This window comes from Microcaecilia unicolor, chromosome 7, assembly GCF_901765095.1.
Source record: "Microcaecilia unicolor chromosome 7, aMicUni1.1, whole genome shotgun sequence".
In the NCBI taxonomy this organism is placed as follows: domain Eukaryota; kingdom Metazoa; phylum Chordata; class Amphibia; order Gymnophiona; family Siphonopidae; genus Microcaecilia; species Microcaecilia unicolor.
This window is the reverse complement of record NC_044037.1, coordinates 267,676,635-267,697,369: the sequence shown is the minus strand read 5'-3', so window position 1 is coordinate 267,697,369 and position 20,735 is coordinate 267,676,635. Positions and strand designations below refer to the sequence as shown.

At 46.8% G+C, this 20,735-nt stretch overlaps 1 protein-coding gene across 5 annotated transcripts in view; it reads left to right on the top strand.

Moving 5' to 3' along the window:
- Positions 1–20,735, top strand: part of R3HDM1 (R3H domain containing 1) — a 336,575-nt gene that overhangs the window by 175,891 nt on the left and 139,949 nt on the right. For all 5 annotated transcript variants that reach the window (XM_030210711.1, XM_030210710.1, XM_030210709.1 and 2 more), the window contains one exon: positions 9,661–9,806. In XM_030210711.1, the coding sequence (XP_030066571.1) occupies positions 9,661–9,806 (146 nt within the window). The remainder of the gene's footprint in view (positions 1–9,660; positions 9,807–20,735) is intronic.

Here is a 20,735-nt window from a genome sequence, read left to right as displayed (position 1 = left end):
TGCTTTTTTTCCATTTCGGTTGAAAGCAAAGCTGCCACTAAAACTGCAGCAAAAACTCTTCACCTAGTTTCGGGCAAAGCCGAAACTGAATACTTATGTTTGGTTCTGTGAATATGAACTAATGAGGGCCGCTGGGAATTGTTAGAGCTTGCAGTCTGCATCATTCTGCTAAATCACAGTATCCAATACAGAATATAATAATTTAAATAATGAATGAGCTTATTTTACCTTCAAGCAAAATAGCCTCACAGATATGAAACGCTGCTAAGGAAAATTAAAACTAAAAGCTGCAGTGATTTTACAGTGACTGACTTTGTGCCACATTTGGAGTGACAGCTGATGTCATAACTCCACAGAAAAGCTAGTTCCTAAAGAGCTTATCATTTAAAATGTAGAGATTTAAATTTGTGCAAACATTTTGTATCAAAAGCATTTATTTGGAGCACTCTACCATATAAACTATTGTGCAATACCATTACTGCATTACTTGCAATCACAGTACAAAAAAACCCCGCCAACATACAAATAGTAGCCCTCCCTTCCCTGCACTACCTTATAATTCCTAGTGGTCTAGAAGTATGTCAGGATAGGAGCAATGCCCCTGTCATTGCAGCCATTTTGAGAGAAAAGCCAGAATAGGCAGGAGTAACTGGGTATCACTCCTGCCCCAACTACACCCCTAGACTACCAAGAATTGTAAGATAGGCTCAGGGGTCCTATGTGTGCGGGAGGAGGCACAGCTCCTCTTCAGGGGGAGGGGAAAGGAGGGAGACTAATGGGACAAAGCACTAATTTTTGGCTTTCACTGAAAAAGCACGGTCATTTTCGGCTGAAATTGAAAACATGGCCAAATATTAAAATAGCCTCTTGACTAAAACTGAAAACAAGGAGAAAAAGGATTTTGGGCCATTTTTGGTGCTGTAACTGAAACCAAAATTTGAAGTTGGCTTCTAAACTGTTAGCGCACAAGCACGTTAAGGAACTTTGTGGAATTTATGCAGTTACTGCACAGTAAACCATGTGTTAAGTGCTTTTTGCATTTGGAGACATGTCATGGCTGGAGTATGGGTATTGAAGGCTTTTTGTGATTAGAGCACTGCAAATAACCCACACTAATTAGCACTTTTGCAGTTAGTGCAGGACCACTTGCCATCTCTAAAATAGGAAGTGCTAAGTGCTTCCGTGCTAACTCCAGGCACAGTACCACAGTGTATCTGCAAATTTAATGCAGCAGCCGTAACAGTAAAAGCTGGGAACTGTTGACATGTTAAATTTGCAGCTACTCCATGGTAAAGGCCTATGTTAAGCCATGATAACTGCAATTTTTTACCATGGCTTATTTAAAAGGCCATTTAGTACATAAGTATTGCCACACTGGGACAGACCAAAGGTCTGTTGATATAAGTACTGCAGAATGAATTACTCTTAAGGATGCTAACTCAAGTGCAACTTCTTGGTTATCTTAATTTTACTTTTGGATTGTTTTTAAACTTAAAATACTGACATCTGTTTTTATGTCATCCAGTGAGATTTCACAGAATCAAAACTTGCCAAAAAAAATATTAAATTGAAGTTTCATGTGTTCAATGGCTTCTGAAAGGGTGTTCTAGCATATCTTTATTAAACTTAATATTTATAAATTATGCCGACTCATGCTCAGAATCTCAAAGGAAGGGGTAATGCTATAAGCTAAACACATTTTCGAATTGGGGAAGATAATGCTTAAGTCAGGCTTACAGTTCTGTGGTTTACATTAAAGAACTGTGCAAAGTGTTATGGCCAGTGATCCATAACATTATCTTTCACCTAGATGTTCATCTGCAAGCAGGGTTTATTGAATCAAAATTGGTCAGGAATTGATGGTAAAAACAATAAACTTCCGGTAGTTGCAGGGACCAATTTTCTTATACTGATTTCTTGGATATTTATTTTGATCTTGTAGTAGTTGCAAGGCTTAGAACCTTTCATGACAATACTGTCACCAATATCCAGTTTGCATCATCATCTTGTGTGTGTAAGTTATTAGACCTGCCTCATTAACTAGAATCTGGATTCTCAATGTCATTTCCATTTGTGCATACCACACATATGTGACGATAAACAAAATAGGCATGGAAATCTGACCATTTCATGTGGGTTACAGAGATTAGCATAACTCGTTTTGCATTCTATGGAAAAAAAAAGTTTAGTGTACTTGGACATATCTACTGTAAATACACCAGAACAGTGGTTTTCAACCCAGTTCCCGGGACACCTACATCCAATTTGATTTTCAGGATATCCACACTGAATACGTGTAAGAGAACATTGCATGCACTGCTTTTATTGTATGTAATCTATCTCATGCATATTCATTGTGGATGTTCAAAAAAACCAACTGGCTAGAGGTGTTCTAAGCACTGGGGCAAGAGTCACAGAACTAGACTGATAAAAGGAGGAACTGTCAGGCTTATCCAACTACTGGCAGCACACAGTTTACAAAGTATGTTAAGCCATTCCATAGTGTCCCCAGATCAATCCAGAGACTTGTGGGTTATGTCCCTCCACTAGCAGGTTAGATAGAGAGAACACCGAAGTTCGCCCACAAGAGAGCATGTGCAGCCAGCTTACCTTCAGTATTCTCTCTCTCTCTAGCAGGTGAAGAGACATGCTGTGCAGCTCTGAAGTGATTTGGCTCCTATCCCGTTCCCTCGGGGGTTGTTGAGCTTGATTTGGGGTTGAGGTGCTTTGCGCACGTTGGGGTTACACCTGGTGGTGCCAGGTCCCTACCCGTCTCCCCCCACCAGCCTACTGCTACTTAGGGATTCGTCTGTCGGTGTTTCTCTCCTGCCTCTTAAATAAAAAACAAAAACTTCACACAGACACAAACACAGATCCCTACAGGTTAAGCAGTGTTTTCTCAGTCCTCAGAGTTCCAGGCTTCAGAGGTACATGAGCGCTAGGCTGGGAGCCGGTCTTAGGGCCGATGTCGGCGTCAGAGTCCGTCAAAAGGTGTTCGCGCTGCGGGGCGCGTTGGATGGTCATATCTGTGCAGTCTGGATTGATTGGCTCCTGGCCTGGTCCCCTGGGTCTAGTTGAGTGGCTGGGGTCTGAGGTGTCCTGGACATGGGACTTGGGTGCACACCTGGTGGTGCCAGGTCCCTCCCTTCCTCCCCCTTCAACCCCTGTTCTCTGCCTGACTGGGGTTTGTGTTTCTCAGTCTCCTGATTGTAAAATGAGTCTGAGGTTTCTTTTGTTCCGGTGTCCTCTCTTGCCTTAAAAAATAAGCATGCCGGCTTGCAGTACCGGCTGAATGTTGTGAGGACCGGCTTGGCATGTGTCAGTGATTCCCGAGGGGGTGAGTACTCACTATCCTATCTGCGCCAGTGGGCAGAGCAAAAGCTACTCCCAGTGTGGGAGCCACTGGGCTGCTGCAGTTTCCCGTGCTGGGGTTCCACTGTACAGCCCAACTCCGTGGAGCGGTATGCTCCTTCCCTCCCAGCTCATTTTGGGGGGGGGTGCAGGGCAGTTGTTTTCTTGGGTGTGTGTGCGCACGTGATGGCGCCATCTTTCTTGCCACTCCACATGGCAATGCTGAAGCCCCAGTGCTCCCCTGGGCCCTAATGTGCCTGCAATTCAGGCAGTTTTATATGTAGGACTTTTCAGAAATGTGACTGGGGAACTGGTGTGGATCACTCCCAGTTTCTTCAGATTGGTTATTTAAGGGCTTCTAAGAAAGGAGGCCTGGGGAGGTTTGCAGACTCCAGTGGGAGTACTCGGGTCTCCCACAGCTTTGAGTCTTTCAGAGCTTTCTAGGGGCGCGGTCGGAGACCCATTAGTCCCCTGCAGCTGTGCTGTGGCAGTGAGAGCCTTAAGCTGCAGCTTGGAAAGTACTGACTATCTGAAAGTCTTCTAGTGGAGATGCCTGTGCTTCACTTGGTGATTTTCACTAAGAATATTTCTGGACCCTCCTTAATGAGGTTCAGGGTGTGTGTACATCATTAATGGAAGGGAGAAAGGGATCAGGATTAGGGATCCTACTCTTTTTCTCTTCCCCTGTCTCAGAGCATGGCAGTACAGTTTGTTTAGTTAGTCAGGCTTAGGGCTGTTGACTCCATGTTTCTGTGAGAAATGTTACATTTTGAGGCTAGTGCAGGGTTGCCAGGTGGAAAATTTTTTTCCCACCCAAACCAGCCTAAATCCAGCCCAAAACCCGCCCAAACTCAAACCCCGTCCCTGACACCCCCGCCCCCGCCATCATCAACCCCGCCCCCACCGTCATCGGCCCCGCCTCCCCCATCATCGGCCCCGCCCACAACGTCACTAACCCCGCCCCCCGCAGCCGAAAAAACCGCCCAAAAAACCGCCCAAAAGACCAAAAAGCAGCCCAAAAAAACGCAGCCCGCCACGGGCAAAAATTTCCTGCGGCGGGTCGCGGAAAACCGCACAATTGGCAACACTGGGCTAGTGCAGGCCTCTCAGGTTTCTCTCTGTTTCCATGGTAATCCTGCACCCTCTGTGCTCCCCTGGTGGCATTTGGTGTGTGTGTATTTTTATTGAGTAGGGTGTCTGGCCTTTCAGCCTGAAGGTTACAGGTTCAAGGCTGGTTTTATCCAGCCTATTAGAAACTGTGGGCTCAGCTAGATTTCCAGTGGGGCATATTTTATTTCATTCTTTCTTATTGCTTGTCTGGCCAAGTAGTTCTTACATGACTGGAACAGTTTTCAGAACTCTTCAGTACTAAAGATTGCCCTTCTCTCTCTCTCTCTCTCTCTCTCTCTCTCTCTCTGCACACTGATACTGGCCACACCTTTGCATATTAGCCTCAGCTACCTGGTATCTGCAGTGTACCTGGTACCTCTAATTGCTTCTATGGTATTTTTGGCATCTTTTCATGGTATGGGGTACCTAAATTTCATGGGGAGTGGTCCAGGAGCTACTTCAGTGTAGAGGTAGCTTAATAGTTGTTGCAATCAGCTGAGAGTAAGCACAGAGCTCTAGGGGTGCTGTTTCACGACCCACTGCAGCTTGCTTTTTGTAGCATGCAATGGTGCAACAGCCATATTCTGCTACACCATCTGTCTCTGGTTCTCAGCCGTACTTGTTAGCTCCAATGCACAGCAGTTATAGGGCACAGTCACACCAGCCAATTCTTGTCTCTATCTGTAAGGAGTTAGCGCTGGCTTAGGCATCAGACCACTGATGTGGCTTCCAAGTCATATTTGGCAACCTGCCTTTTGGAAGTAATCTTGGGACAGGAGAAGATCTAGGGCAGTTGGGTAAAGACCTGAGGGACTTCCAAGTCTCGGAGATTGCCAGGGGATGAGTTTAAGGCTCATTTTTAATCCGCTTGGTTTTGTTGTAGGTTTTGTGGGGCCAGGAAAAACACTTTCAGGGTTTCCACTTCCACTACGATAAGCCACCTGGCTGCTGGTAGAATGAGCTCTGTTTCAACTCCAGGTCAGCCTATGCCTGCTGCATCTTCCAATGCTGGAGTCTCAGTTCACTCCTCAGGCAGGACTCCTGTACTGGTTTCAGGAGGAGTGGACCAAGATTACCTCAGCTCAGATGTGTCTTAGTTTTTCTATTGCACAGTTACAACCTGGACTTCACTACAGATTTTTCTTGGAGTCTACATGCAAGCTCAAACGCTGTCAGGCAGTTCTTGCCACCTTGCCAACGTTTCTTCCTTTAGGCACAGTTGAGTCTGTCCCCAGTTGCAATTGGGGAATGGGAAGTTGTTCCCTTTGATTTGTAGTTCCAACCAGGGAGCTTCCTTCCAGCTGAGTTTGGACATCATAAGAGCCTAGGGTGTTTACGGTTCAACTTTTCACAATGGGAACCTTGCAGGCTTTGCTGGTTTTATTCATCCTATTAGAAACTGTGGGCTCAGCTAGGTTTCTTCCTGTAGGCACAGTCGAGTCTGTCCCCAGTTGCAATTGGGGAATGAGAATTTGTTCCCTTTGCTTTGTAGTTCCAACCTGCTTCATCAGAGTCTGTCGGAGGCTCGGTTGTCAATCAATCTTCTGGAATTGCGGGTGATTCGGCTGGCACTGCAAGCCTTTGAGACTTTGGTGCTGAACCAGTTGGTACGAGTCCTTTGCGACAATGCGACAGCAGTAGCTTACGTCAATCGCCAAGGGAGCACTCAGAGTGCTCAGTTGTCAACGGAGGTGCTTGCCCTTTGCCGCTGGGCGGAAACGCGGCTATTTCTTTTGTCAGCAGCTCTCATCGCGGGAGTCCTGAATGTGCAGGCGGTTTTCCTCAGCCGGTGTCACGTTTTCAAAGCTGGAAACTGGGTTTGTGAGCCCTTGGACCACTGCTGAGGAGCGGCAGTGGCAGGCAAAACCACCCCACACTAGAGACAGGGCAGATTACTACTACTATTTAGCATTTCTATAGCGCTACAAGGCATACGCAGCGCTGCACAAACATAGAAGAAAGACAGTCCCTGCTCAAAGAGCTTACAATCTAATAGACAAAAAATAAATAAAGTAAGCAAATCAAATCAATTAAGGTGAAAGGGAAGGAAGAGAGGAGGGTAGGTGGAGGCGAGTGGTTACAAGTGGTTACGAGTCAAAAGCAATGTTAAAGAGGTGGGCTTTCAGTCTAGATTTAAAGGTGGCCAAGGATGGGGCAAGACGTAGGGGCTCAGGAAGTTTATTCCAGGCGTAGGGTGCAGCGAGACAGAATGCGCGAAGTCTGGAGTTGGCAGTAGTGGAGAAGGGAACAGATAAGGATTTATCCATGGAGCGGAGTGCACGGGAAGGGGTGTACGGAAGGACGAGTGTGGAGAGATACTGGGGAGCAGCAGCAGAGTGAGTACATTTATAGGTTAGTAGAAGAAGTTTGAACAGGATGCGAAAACGGATAGGGAGCCAGTGAAGGGTCTTGAGGAGAGGGGTAGTATGAGTAAAGCGACCCTGGCGGAAGATCTCTGACAGTAGAATAAACCAGGGTTCAAGCTGGGTCAAGGCAGGCAGCAGACAGTAGCATAAACCAGGATACACGTAGGATTCAGGGCAGGCAGCAAATCAGTAGCATAAACCAGGAAACAAGCAGGATTCAGGGCAGGCAGCAAATCAGTAGCATAAACCAGGAAACAAGCAGGATTCAGGGCAGGCAGCAAATCAGTAACATAAACCAGGGAACAAGCAGAGTCTGGGCAGACAGCAGAATCAGGCAAGAAACCAGGACAAGAAACCAAACAAGGCAGGAGTGCAACAAGCACCAACATACCAGGGCCTTAGACGCAAGGCAAAGCAGCAAGGTTTCAGAATGGCTAATAAGCCCAGCAGCACCTGGAGCTCAGCTGCAACCATCACCAGAAAACTACGGGTGCTGTGTAGGTTCAATCCAAGCAAGCAAGTCTGGCAGCCCGGAAGATCCGGACCGGACTGGGCTGAAATCTGGAACGGGTGACGGTCCACAGCAGCCACCAGTTCTGGCCACCAGAGGGCGAGGTGAGCACAGACGTAACAGCCGGAACCGGTTGAATGCGGGGGAGTGGGAGCTCTCTCCAGTACTGGATCTAATGGCCCGTTATTCCAATGCCAAAGTGCCTCGCTTTTTCAGCAGGGGCAGGGAATTCAGGTCCGAAGGAATAGACGCACTGTTGCAAAGGTGGACTCAGTATCTCCTGTATGTCTTTCCTCCATGGCCCACGCTCGGTTGGGTGATCGGCAGGATCGCGCAGCATTCAGGAGTGGTCGTTCTGGTGGCTCCGGATTGGCCCAGGCGTCCTTGGTATGCGGATTTGGTGCGTCTGTCAGACGTTCCCGATCTTTTGATTCAGGGGCCAGTGATCATGCAGGATTCCATTCCGTTTGGTCTTACGGCTATTGAGCGGTCGCAGCTCAGACGCAGAGGGTTTTCAGAGTCGGTGATTGGGACGATGCTGCAAGCGATCTACTTCTTTGGTGTACGCTAGAGTCTGGCGAACTTTTGTTGCTTGGTGCTCGTCCTCAGCCATTTCGCCGGAGTCGGCTCCGCTCGCTTCCATCTTAGCCTTCTTGCAAAAGGGGCTTGAGAAGGCCCTCTCTTTGAGCTCTCTTAAGGTACAGGTGGCAGCATTGGCCTGTTTCCGAGGCCAATTAGGTGGTCGATCGTTGGCTGCTCATCCGGATGTGGTTCGTTTTCTCCGGGGCGTTAGTCATGTTCGACCCCCTCGGATGCCGATGGTACCGGAATGGAGTTTGAACCTAGTACCGAGGGCGTTACAGCGGACCCCATTTGAGCCTCTGAGTAAGACATCTTTGAAGGATCTCAAGTTGAAGACGGTGGTTTTGGTGGCCATGGCTTCGGCCAGAAGGGTATCGGAGCTGCAGGTTCTGTCGTGAAGGGTATCTGAGCTGCAGGCTCTGTCGTGCAGGGATTCCTTTCTGCGTTTTTCAGAAGCTGGGGTCTAGGTCCGTACGGTTCCGTCGTTTCTGCCGAAGGTGATTTCGCATTTTCACCTTAATCAGGAAGTGCATTTACCAACCTTCAAGCGGGAAGATTACCCGGAGGATTTTCGCCAGTTGCGTTGTTTGGGTGTCAAAGGGCTCTTCTCGCATATTTAGAGGTTACTAATTTCTTCCAGAAGTCAGATCATCTCTCTGTCCTGTTTGCGGGACACAAAATGAGACAGATAGCTTCTAAGGCTACGATCGCTCGTTGGCTACTGGAAGCGATCAGCTCTGCGTATCTTCCATGGGGAAGCCGATTCCTCTTCAGATTCACGCGTGTTTGACTAGAGCTCAGGCCACGTTCGTTGCGGAGTACCGGCTGGTGCCGTCGGACGAGATTTGTAGAGCGGCTACTTGGGCGTCGGTACACATTTTTGCTGGACATTACCGACTTGATGTCGCGGTGCATCGGGATGCGTTTTTCGGCGCTTCGGTGCTGTCTTCAGGGAGTATGCGGTCCCACCCTTCTTGAGGACTTCTTTGGTACATCCCACAAGTCTCTGGATTGATCTGGAGACGCTATGGAAGGTGAAATTATGTCTTACCTGATAATTTTCTTTCCATTAGTCCCTCAGATCAGTCCAGATGCCCGTCCTGGGGGTACGCATTAGCTGGTTCTGTATGAGGTATATATGGCAGAGTTTGATATAGTTTATGAGGTTTAGGTTCGCGTTCTGTTGGTCTGGAAGTTTGGATTCAACAAGTTCTTGGAAAACACTGTGAAGCAGCTGGAGGGTTTTCCTTCAGATTATTTGCTTTTTTTGAGAGGCAGGAGAGTGAACTATGGTTCAAATGATTTCTTACTGCTTTGGTATCGTATACTGAAGGTAAGCTGGCTGCACATGCCCTCTTGTGCAGCCTGCTAGTGGAGGGACATAACCCACAAGTCTTTGGATTGATCTGAGGGACTAATGGAAAGAAAATTATCAGGTAAGACATAATTTTACCTTTTCGGTAAAGACATTTCAGATCTATTGCTAATATCAAGCCTTTTTCATATATAGTCTTGGTTTTAGTAAGACAATGAAATAAAATTATATAGACACAGAGTGGGCGAAGAGTCTTAGTGAATCAGGCCGAAAGAGATACACTCAGATATTGTCACATTAAAACTAGAGGTTATTGGCATATGTTAGTTTTTTTTTTTTTGCATGTACTTAGAAAACGTTTCATATGTTATATATGGCAATTAGTCATAGTTGTCAAATGTAAAAGAATATTTGCTTTTCTGTAGGTCAGCCGTTCATAAACCCAGATGGCACACCAGTTGTATATAATCCACCTGTGGCTCAGCAACCTGCTAGGACCCAAGTGCCTGGAGGAGCAATGCAACCACCACCTCCTCCACCTCAGCAACCTAGTAATCACATTCTGTCACAGGTATGAATATCAATATCTGGATGCTGATAATGTTCTGTTGCTATTTTGAGAGATTTTTCATCCAGAGTAAATTAATATGCTGAACTTGGAATATTGTTATATGCAGGCTTCTCAAGAGAAATCAGGAATCTTTTGGAGGCTGTGTTGACTGGAGCCCCACCCCCTTCAAATAAGCTCACTAAACTTTTGTACCCAGCAGATTCCGTGGAGTGGAGGAGTGGCCTAGTGGTTAGGGTGGTGGACTCTGGTCCTGGGGAACTGAGGAACTGAGTTTGATTCCCACTTCAGGCACAGACAGCTCCTTGTAACTCTGGGCAAGTCACTTAACCCTCCATTGCCCCAGGTACAAATAAGTACCTGTATACAATATGTAAGCCGCATTGAGCCTGCCATGAGTGGGAAAGCGCGGGGGTACAAATGTAACAAAAAAAAATGCTATTGTCATTACTCTCTTCAGTGTTGTTGTAATCCTAGGCAAAAAACAATAACATTTTGCCACCATTTAAAAAAATATACTGGCATATCATATTAAGTAGGGCTGTTCACCGACCACAAAAGTTTTTGTTTCTAATTGTAATTAAAATGTTTAATTGCGCAGAGTATTTCTCCCCCCCCCCTTACATTTTCTCCTGTACAGTGCAATGTATACATAGCAAATATAAATTTTCAAAATGGACATATTTCATTTACTAAACTAAAAATAGAATCATTTATCTTACCTTTGTTGTCTTGTGATTTTATCTATTCAGTCGTCTCTATGGTTCTGCTTCCCTGTGCTCTGAACTCTGCTTCCAAGGCCTCCTGTCTATTCACTTTTTCTTTTTTTCCCCTCTTTCTCATCCCGCCCTATATCCTTCTTTCATGTTCAACTTTCATCCATTTTTTCCCTCCTTTTCAAATCTGTCTAGTGTCCATCATTTCTCTTCCCCTCCATTCATGGGCACCATCTCCTCTGTTCTCTCTTCCCTTTCCTGGGCATTTACTCCTCCTGTCTCTATTCTCTCCCTTCCCCTCCATAGGCACGGTCTCCTCCTGTCTCTCTTCTCTACCCTCCCCTTTCACTCCGTGGGCACCATCTCCTCCTGTCTCTCTTCTCTACCCTTCCCTTCCCCTCCGTGGGCACCATCTCCTCCTGTCTCTCTTCTCTCCCTTCCTCTCCATGGGTACCATCTCCTCCTGTCTCTCTCCCCTTTCCTTCCCCTCCATGAACACCATCTCCTTCTGTCTTCTGTCCCCTTCTCCTCCCCTCCCTGGGCAACATCTCCTCCTGTCTTCTCTCCCTTTCTTTTCCCCTCCATGGTCACAGTCTCCTCCTGTCTCTCTTTTCTCCTCTTCCCTTACCCTCCCCTCCATAGGCACTGTCTCCCTTGTCTTCTGTTCCCTTCTCTTCCATGGGTACTGTCTCTCCCCCCCCACCCCCATAAACACCATTTCTCCCCTCCCCTCCATGATCACCGTCTCCTGTTTCTCTTCTCTCCCCCTCCCTTCTCCTCTATGATCACCATTTCTCCCATCCACTCCATGATAACTATCTACTATGTTTTTTTCACCCCCTATTTCCAGCATCTCTCCCTCTCGAACACATCTCTCTCACTCTGCCCTCTTTCTCCCAGTAAATCTTCCTGCGTTCCTGAACCCCTCCCTCCCCCCCCCCGTGATCCCCATTCTCTCTCTTCTTTCTTCCCTCCCACCTAAATGTTTCTGCACTCCTGAACCCCCCTCCCCCATCCTCATTGGCACCGAAGAGGTTAGGTGAAGGTCATCGGGCGAAAGCCAAGACGCACCGTCACCTCCTTCGATGCATGGTGCTGGGAGCTCTGGGATGCTGAGGGATTTGGCATTTGACAAGCGTCGACGCCGGGAGAACTGCTCCCCCTTCATCCAAGAGGTGCCAATGTGCCTTTCTCCCAGCAGCCGAAATCCTGCTCCCGCACCTCAAGCGGTTTGGCAGCCTGAGTCCACACCGTTCCCTCAGCCTTTACCGACAGTGGCTCTCAATGAGCGTATCTGGGCCTTGCTCCCAGAGCTCTTGGAGGGATTTTGATGCAGTGATGTGCATCGGCATTGGGGATTCTTGCACCTGCCATGCCTTCTGCTGTGGTCCTGCCTGGCTCCCAGCCCATGGTGCGGCCTCCGACGCTGGCACCACTGGTGGCTCCGGTGTCGATTGCCACCCAGGCCCAGCACTCTCAACGTCCCCGGAGTCGAGGCGGGAGCCGGCTCCTCAATGCCTTTCTCGAGGACATGGGTCCTCCACGTCAAGGTGGGCCCAGTCTCAAGACACCCCTGAGGGAAGTGCTGTCCAGTACCAAGGCGGAATGCTCGTGGGAATCGGAGGAGGATCCCAGGTAATTTTCCTCCAATGAGTCCTATGGGAAATCTTCTGAGCCTTCCCCTCTGCCTGAGACTGTCTCCGCTGAGAGTTTCTCCTTCATCTCTTTTGTATGGGAAATAGCTAAGGCCATTCCATTCCCTGTAAAAGTGGAGGATGAGCCCAGGGCCAAGATGCTCGAGGTCCTGGAATACACCTCTCCACCTAAGGAGACAGTGACAGCTCCTCTCCACAAGGTACTCAAAGAAGTCCTCGTACGGAACTGAGTGTCTTCTGTCCCTGTGGTCCCCAAGAAAGTTGATACCCAATATCGGGTCCACGGGGAAACTGGGTTGGTGAGGTCTCAGTTACCCCATGACTCCATGGTGGTGGTTGCCGCTCTCAAAAAGGCCAGAAGTTCTAGGGACTACACCTCAGTTTCCCCAGGACTTTTGGGGAGAAAAATGTATCAGGCAGCTATGCTCATCGGCCGTATACACTCTTACCAGCTCTTCACAAGTACAAGTGTCTACTTGTGGAACTCAGTAAGGCAGCTGTCCGGCTTGGTCGATGCACTCCCGCTGGAGCAGACCGAGCCTTTTCGCCAGTTGGTGAAACAGTAGATTGCGTGTTGTGAACTCTTGGCCAGGGGCACTTATGACACTTTTGACATGGTATCTAGAATCTGCTCAGGGTATAGCAATGCGCAGACTCTCAAGACTGGTGTTTCTGACCTGAATCATTCAGTCCAGCAGAGAATGGCTGATGCCCCTTGCTAGGGGGATAACCTTTTCGGAGAGTAGGCCAAATTGGTCGCTGACCAGATCAAAAAGCCCACCGAGGCTATGTCATCTCTCTCTTGCTGGACATCTTCTGCAACCACCTCCTTATCCTGGAGGTATTTTGGTAAGTCGTGGAGGGCTCCCTTTATCTATTCTAGGTACGCTCCAGCAGCTTGCTAGCCTTCACAAGCTCAACCCCAGTGAGCTCATTCTCATCAACATTGTACACCCAAGGCCCTTCTGCTCCCCAGCAAAAGCAAGGGACAAGCCTTTGACTGTCTCCTGCAGAGCATAGCTGCTATCAAAGTGTCTGTGCTGGATGACTTACCAATTGGAGGGAGTTTGAAATTTTTTCATCAAAGGTGGCCTCTCATAACCTCCGACTGGTGGGTTCTTCAAATAGTCCGTCTCAGGTACACCCTTAATTTGATTTCTGAGCCTCCAAATTGCCCACCAAGAGCCCATTCTTTCAGCTCTCAGCACAGGCAGGTACTTTCAGAGGAACTCCCCGCCCTAATGTGGTCAAACCTGTTCCACCCGGGGAAGAAGGACAGAGATTCTATTCCACGTACTTCCTTGTGCAGAAAAAGACAGGGGGGGATGCGTCCCATCCTAGACCTAAGGGCCCTGAATAAATTCCTAGTCCGAGAAAAGTTCAGGATGGTTTCCCTGGGCACCCTTCTTCCCATGATTCAGGAAAACGATTAGGTATGGTCTTTGGACTTGAAGGATGCATACACTCACATCCCGATACTTCCAGCACACAGCAGGTATCTTCAGTTTTGGTTGGGAACACATCACTTTCAGTACCGTGTATTGCCTTTTGGCCTCGCTTCAGCCCCCAGGGTATTCACAAAATACCTAGTAGTAGTCGCTGCGTCGCTACGCAGACTGGGAGTTCGTGTGTTCCCTTAACTTGACGATTGACTGGTAAAGAGCACCTCGGAGGCCATGCTCGAGAGTCCATGCAGATGATTGTTCAGTTGCTGGAGCTTCTAGGGTTCGTAATAAACTACCCCAAGTCCCATCTCCAACCTGTTCAACAATCAGAGTTCATAGGAGCCCTGCTCGATACGACGAATGTCCGAGCCTATCTCCCAGAGACGAGGTCGGACGACCTCCTCTCCCTTTTGTCCCAGGTTCAGGCATCACAAACGGCTCGGCAGTTGTTGAGATTGTTGGGCTGCATGGCCTCCACGGTTTACTTTACCCCCGTGGCTTGACTTCACATGAGATCTGCTCAATGGACCCTATCTTCTCAGTGGCATCAAGCCACGAGGAATCTGGACGATGTCATCCTAGTGTCCATGGAGCTTGTATGTTCCCTTCAGTGGTGGACAATTTGATTCAATCTGACCTTGGGACTACCATTCCAAATTCCTCAGCCATGAAAAGTGCTGACGACGAATGCATCTCTCCTGGGGTGGGGGACTCATGTAGATGGGCTCCACACTCAAGGAGCTTGGTCCCTCCAGGAAACAAATCTTCAGGTCAACCTCCTGGAGCTCAGACTGATCTGGAACACACTAAAGGCTTTCAGAGATTGGCTGTCCCATCAAATTATCCTAATTCAAATAGACAACCAGGTTGCAAATTATTACACCAACAAGCAGGGGGGGCACCGGATCTCGCCCTTTGTGTCAGGAAGCCATCCAGATGTGACTTTGGATGCATCGTCACGACATGTTTCTCCAAGCCACTTACCTGACGGGCATAAACAACGGCGTGGCTGACGGACTGAGCAGGATAGTGCAACCTCATGAGTGGTCCCTCAACATGGGCGTAGCCCGAAAGATCTTCTGAGCATGGGCCACCCCCTCGGAGAATCTTTTTGCCACTCAAACCAATCACAAGGTCCTTCAGTTCTGTTCCAGGCTTCAGGCCCATGACAGACTAGTGTTAGATTCCTTTCTCCTTCATTGGGGGACAGGCCTTCTGTATGTGTATCCTCCGATACCTCTAGTGGGAAAAACTTTGTTGAAACTCAAGCAAGACTGCGGAACCATGATTCTGATCGCACCCTACTGGCCACGACAGATTTGGTTTCCTCTTCTTCTGGAATTGTCCTTCAAAGAACTATGGAGATTGGAGTGTTTTCTGACCCCCATCACACAGAACAAGGGGTCTCTTCTACATCCCAGCCTCCAGTCTCTGGCTCTCATGGCCTGGATGTTGAGAGCCTAGAATTTTCTTCCTTGGGTCTTTCGGAGGGTGTCTCCTGAGTCTTGTTGGCTTCCAGGAAAGATTCCACTAAGAGGTGGTGTTCTTTTAAATGGAGGAGCTTTGCCGTCTGTTGTGACAGCAAGGCCATAGATCCCCTTTCTTGTCCTACACAAAGTCTGCTTGAATATCTTCTACACTTATCAGAGTCTAGTCTCAAGACCAACTCCGTAAGGGTTCACCTTAGTGCAATTAGTGCTTATCATCAGCATGTAGAAGGTAAGCCTATCTCTGGACAGTCTTTAGTTGTTTGCTTCATGACAGGTTTGCTTTTGTCAAAGCTCCCTGTCAAACCTCCACCTGTGTCATGGGATCTCAACGTCATTTTCACCCAGCTGATGAAAGCTGCTTTTGAGCCACTGAATTCCTGCCATCTGAAGTACTTGACTTGGAAGGTCGTTTTCTTAGTGGCTGTTACTTCAGCTCATAGGTTCAGTGAGCTTCAGGCCTTAGTAGTGGATGCACCTTATACTGAGTTTTATCACAATATGGTAGTCCTCCGCACGCACCCCAAGTTCCTGCCGAAGGCGGTGTCGGAGTTCCATCTGAACCAGTCTTGCCAACATTTTTCCCTGAGCTCATGCCCACCTTGGTGAAAGCAGCTTTCATGTCTTGGACTGCAAGAGAGCATAGGCCTTTTACGTGGAGCGGATGAAGCCCTTCAGGCAGGCCACCTGGTTGTTTGTTTCTTTCGATCCCAACAGGAGGGGAGTCACCATCGGTAAACGCACAATCTCCAATTGGCTAGCAGATTGCATTTCCTTCCCTTATGCCCATGCTGGGCTGACTTTGGAGGGTCATTTCATGGCTCACAATGTCAGATCCATGGCTGCGTCAGTGGCTCACTTAAAGTCAGCCTCCATTGAAGAGATTTGCAAGGCTGCGATGTGGTCTTCAGTCCACACATTCACATCTCACTACTGCCTTGAGCAGGATACCCGATGTAATATCTGGTTTGGGCAGTCAATGTTGCAGAATGTGTTTGGGCTCTAGAATCCTACTCCACCCTCCTAGACCGTTTTATTCTGTTCCAGGCTGCACTTTCATCTATTTCAGGTAATCTTTTTTATGTCTTCACTGTTGCGAAGCCCAATTGACCGGTGTTTGTTGTTTTCGTGAGCCTGGATGCTAGGAATTCCCCACTTGTGAGAATGGTAAGCCTGCGTGTCCTCAGAGAAAGTGAAGATACTTACCTGTAGCAGATATTCTCTGAGGACAGCAGGCTTCACATTCTCACAATCCCGCCCGCCTCCCTTTGGAGTTGTTTCTTTGTAATTTGTTTCATTTTTATTGTATTAAACTGAAGAGATGCAGAGACACTGCAGGCGGGAAGGTGCTCTGTGCTTGTGCTTTGGGGCATGGCGCGCACCCCAGAAGGTTCTGAAATTTTTTCTTTGCATGCTAATCAGCTGATTCCCGGGCGACGCAGATCATCTACCCACTTGTGAGAATGTGAAGCCTGCTGTCCTTGGAGAATACTTGCTATAGGTAAGTATCTTTGCTGGCCGGGACCCAACAGCTGGTCTTTGCAGCCCAGGTAAGCCCAAAAAGGAAGCAATGAGGAAACAAGATGTTAACGTGTTAAAATTTAAACATTTAATATGTTAATTCCGTTAACACATTAAATATACAGCCCTAATATGAAGACTTAACTTACTGCTCTTAGTAAAGAATTCTTTGTCATAAATTAAAGGGTTTTACATGTTACTGTTTACATTGTCTGAAGAGACTTGTACTTGTTGCTCAGATTTATTAAATATTGGAATGATTTTCTAAAGATCCATGATTAATTTCACGCAGGTGTTCCTTACAATAATCATTTTATCACGATTATTTTAAAATATTTTCTTTTCATTGAGCTTGGAGCACTGGTATAGGTCTTGTGTGTTTAAATGTTGATAAGTTATCAACAATACACTTGTAGAGGTCACAAGCTGAGAATTGATAAATACACACTCTACAGTGCGTACAAAAGCCTCCACAACCTTTGACATTTTTATATTCTGATAAAAAAAAAAGAAGTAAGTCAGAATGCATTAAAATAAGCGTTTGTTTCTGCATGAAAAAACAAATAGAGAAATATTCAAAAAGTAGTTAAGTTTAGAAACCAAAAAGTCTTGATTTACTGTTAAAGTCGGGTTTTTGAGGAGGAACCCGAAGTTCTCTCAGAGATATAGGGTCTTTGGAACTTCCTTTTGGTCCCCCTCCACCACATGAGAGGAGAATGCCTCCCCCTGAAGAGCTCTCCACCAGTTTTTGTCAGGGGGATGGCTCAGTTCATCTCACTAAGCTGAAGGATGAGGATGAACCCAGGGCAGAAATGGCTAATAAGGTAATGAATCTGTGCATCCAATGTCAGTGAGGAGTCAGACAACACCCTGTATCTTAGTACATTTTTGAACTGGCATAATCTCACCAGACCTTAATGTAATACAGTCTGGTATCAGTTGTTCATTCTTTTTGAACCAAAGAATGTTTCTTTTTAGAGAATTTGAGTCTGTGAGAATAAGCCAAACCATTTAAATTAGTAATACAATCAGAAATTTTGGAGGAAATCAACTGTCTTTGAGGGAAGTAGTAATAAGCAAAAATTGTCAGCATAAACAAATAACGTAGTATCCTGTTCTAGGCATAGAGATCCCAAAAAGCTCATAAAGAAGCTGTAAAGCAAAGGAGACAATGGGGAACCCTGAGGAATCCCACAGGGGGGCCTCCAGGAACGTGATAATCAGCCAGACTTCTTCACTATAAGATCTTTTTATCAGAAATTTTCTAAACCAGTCTAATACTGAACCAGTTAATCAACTGAACTCAGTTTGTATAGTAAAATATCATGATTTACTGTATCAAAGGTGGCAGAGATGTCAAATTGTAATAATTTAGTTTGCCGGCCTATGTCTAAAGATTCTAATTCTTGAGACCATTGCCAGTAACAACATTTCTATATTGTGCGCATTACTGAACCCAAACTGGGACTGATGCAATATTTGAAATTAATCCAGAAAGACAGATAATTGCTTACTCACAATAGCATCAACCAGTTTAATGATCAATGGTATATTAGCTGTGGGCCTAAAATTGCTAGGTTCTAATAGGTCTGCACTCATGATTTTGGGGATAGGAGTTAAAATAATCTTTCTCATGGCAGAAAAAGCCTTCTGCCTTCTGACAGTAACAAGTTTACAAACAAACAAAAAAAAAAGTAATCCAAATGTAGATACTGTCAGGAGCTGAGTTTATAAAGCTACTCGGGCAGGGGTCAAGATTGAATTGTATTAACCTTATATTCAAAAAATGTTGTGCATACCTTCACATCTGCTGTTCAATCCCCTCAGTTGATCCCTTACAAAAAGTGAATTTCCTATAAACTTTAAAAAGTTGCTGATGGTTTAAATTCTTTTTCCTATCAATTGTGAGTAATATTTCTTTCATCTTTCATTCATTTCTCTTTTTTGATGACTAATTTTTATTTTCCATACCTTTTCAACTCTATCTCCTGATTTCCACCATCGCCTTTCTAAATGGCAACATTCCTGTTTTAGAAAAAAGCAAGTACTAGTCAAACCAAGGAGAGGTTTTAGGATTGTATAATATTTTTGATGTTAGTGGGGCTAAGTCATCCAAAGAAATAGAAACGGAATTATTCCAGCTACCCAAAGTTTGAGGTGAGCTTGGCGTTGTCTCTAATTTCAATTGCATTAATTCCCAGAATGCTTTCTGATCAATTTTTGGTTGGATCAAAGCTAAATTAGAATTGGTCTTCCAGTTTTCATTATGAGCAAACACATTTAAACTAAATTTGGACATAATCTGAACTAGGAATTTTTAACCAATGACAGTCAGTGATCAGTGGATTCAGGGCTGACTTTACAGTATAAATAATAAGATCAATGCATGGCCTTTGTCACAAGTGGGTTCCATAGAAAACAATTCTGCTTGTAACGATTCTAAGAAGTTAAAAAAAAAATCTCTTGTGTTGTGTTCAATGTGGTCTTCTAGGTGTAAATTAAGATCACCCAAAATAACCTAAGTTGAAAACTCAACAGATGCTTTAGCAATGGTTTGACACAATTCTGACTGTACAGTGCTCCAGGTGCCGGGGATCTATATATTAAGAAAAACCCTACTGGTGCATCTGAGGGCTTATTCTGTAGCCTACCAACCATGAGAGAAAAGAGTGATGCTGGATGGCTAGGGGGAGGAAAGAGAAAGAAGTGATATTGGATGGCTGGGGGGTGGGGGGGGGAAGAAACAGGAGCAATGCTGGGAGAGGGGGATAAAGAGACAGGAGTTATACTGGATGGCTGGGGGGGAGAGACAGGAGCAATATTGGATGGCTGGGGGGAGAGACAGGAGCAATATTGGATGGGGGGGAGAGACAGGAGTGATAATGGGTGACTGGGTGGGGGGCAGCAACAGGAGTGATACTGGATGACTTGGAGGGGAAGAGACAGGAGCAATGTTGGATGCCTGGAGGGAGAAGAGACAGGCATGATGCTGTATGGCTGAGGGGAAGAGAAAGAGAGAAGGCGAGAGAGACGAGCAATGCTGGATGGCTGGGGGGGGAGAGAGACATGAGCAATGTTGAATGGCTGGGGGGGGAAGAGAGAGAGACATGAGTGATGCTGGATGGCTGAGGGGGGGAGAGAGAGACGAGTGATGCTGGATGGCTGGGGGGGGGAAGAGAGAGAGACATGAGCGATGCTGATTGGGGGGAAGAGAGAGAGACATAAGCGATGCTGGATGTCTGGGGGGAAGAGAGAGAGAGATATGAGCGATGCTGGATGGCTGGGGGGGGAAGAGAGACATGAGTGATGCTGGATGTCTGGGGGGAAGAGAGAGAGATGAGTGATGCTGGATGGCTGGGGGAGAAGAGAGAGAGAGACATGAGCGATGCTGGATGGCTGGGGGGGGGAAGAGAGAGAGACATGAGTGATGCTGGATGTCTGGGGGGAAGAGAGAGAGACAAGAGTGATGCTGGATGGCTGGGGGGAAGAGAGAGAGACATGAGCGATGCTGGATGGCTGGGGGGAAGACAGAGAGACATGAGTGATGCTGGATGGCTGGGGGGAAGAGAGAAAGGAGCGATGCTGGATGGCTGGGGGGAAGAGAGAGAGGTGATGCTGGATGGTTGGAGGGAGGAAGAGACAGGAGCGATGCTGTATGGTTGGGGGGAGGAAGATACAGAAGCGATGTTGGGTGGTGGTGATGCAGAGGAACAGAAAAGCAATGGCAGAGAAGAGAGAAAGGGGGTGATGCTGGACACATGACAGTAGGTGTACAAAATAGACTGAGCCCAGTAGGGACACAGAAAATACCTGCATAGAATAGGTAAACCACTTTGGTTATACCACAGAAAAGCAGTATATCAAGTCCATGACACTCTACTCTAGTGTCAACAAATTCCATCGCATTGTTCACCAAGGACTTCAAGTACATGCACATGAAGAGCTGATAGGAATGTATGCTGGAGGACTGCATAGCATTCTGATATACCTTCATTCCAAAAGAATCCAAGGTCCTAACATCCCTCCCTGGGGGTGCCAAAGAGTGAAACTTGATACTCTAAGCTCTTTTGAGAGCGGATTCAACGACAATAGAGTGGTGTGGCAGCTG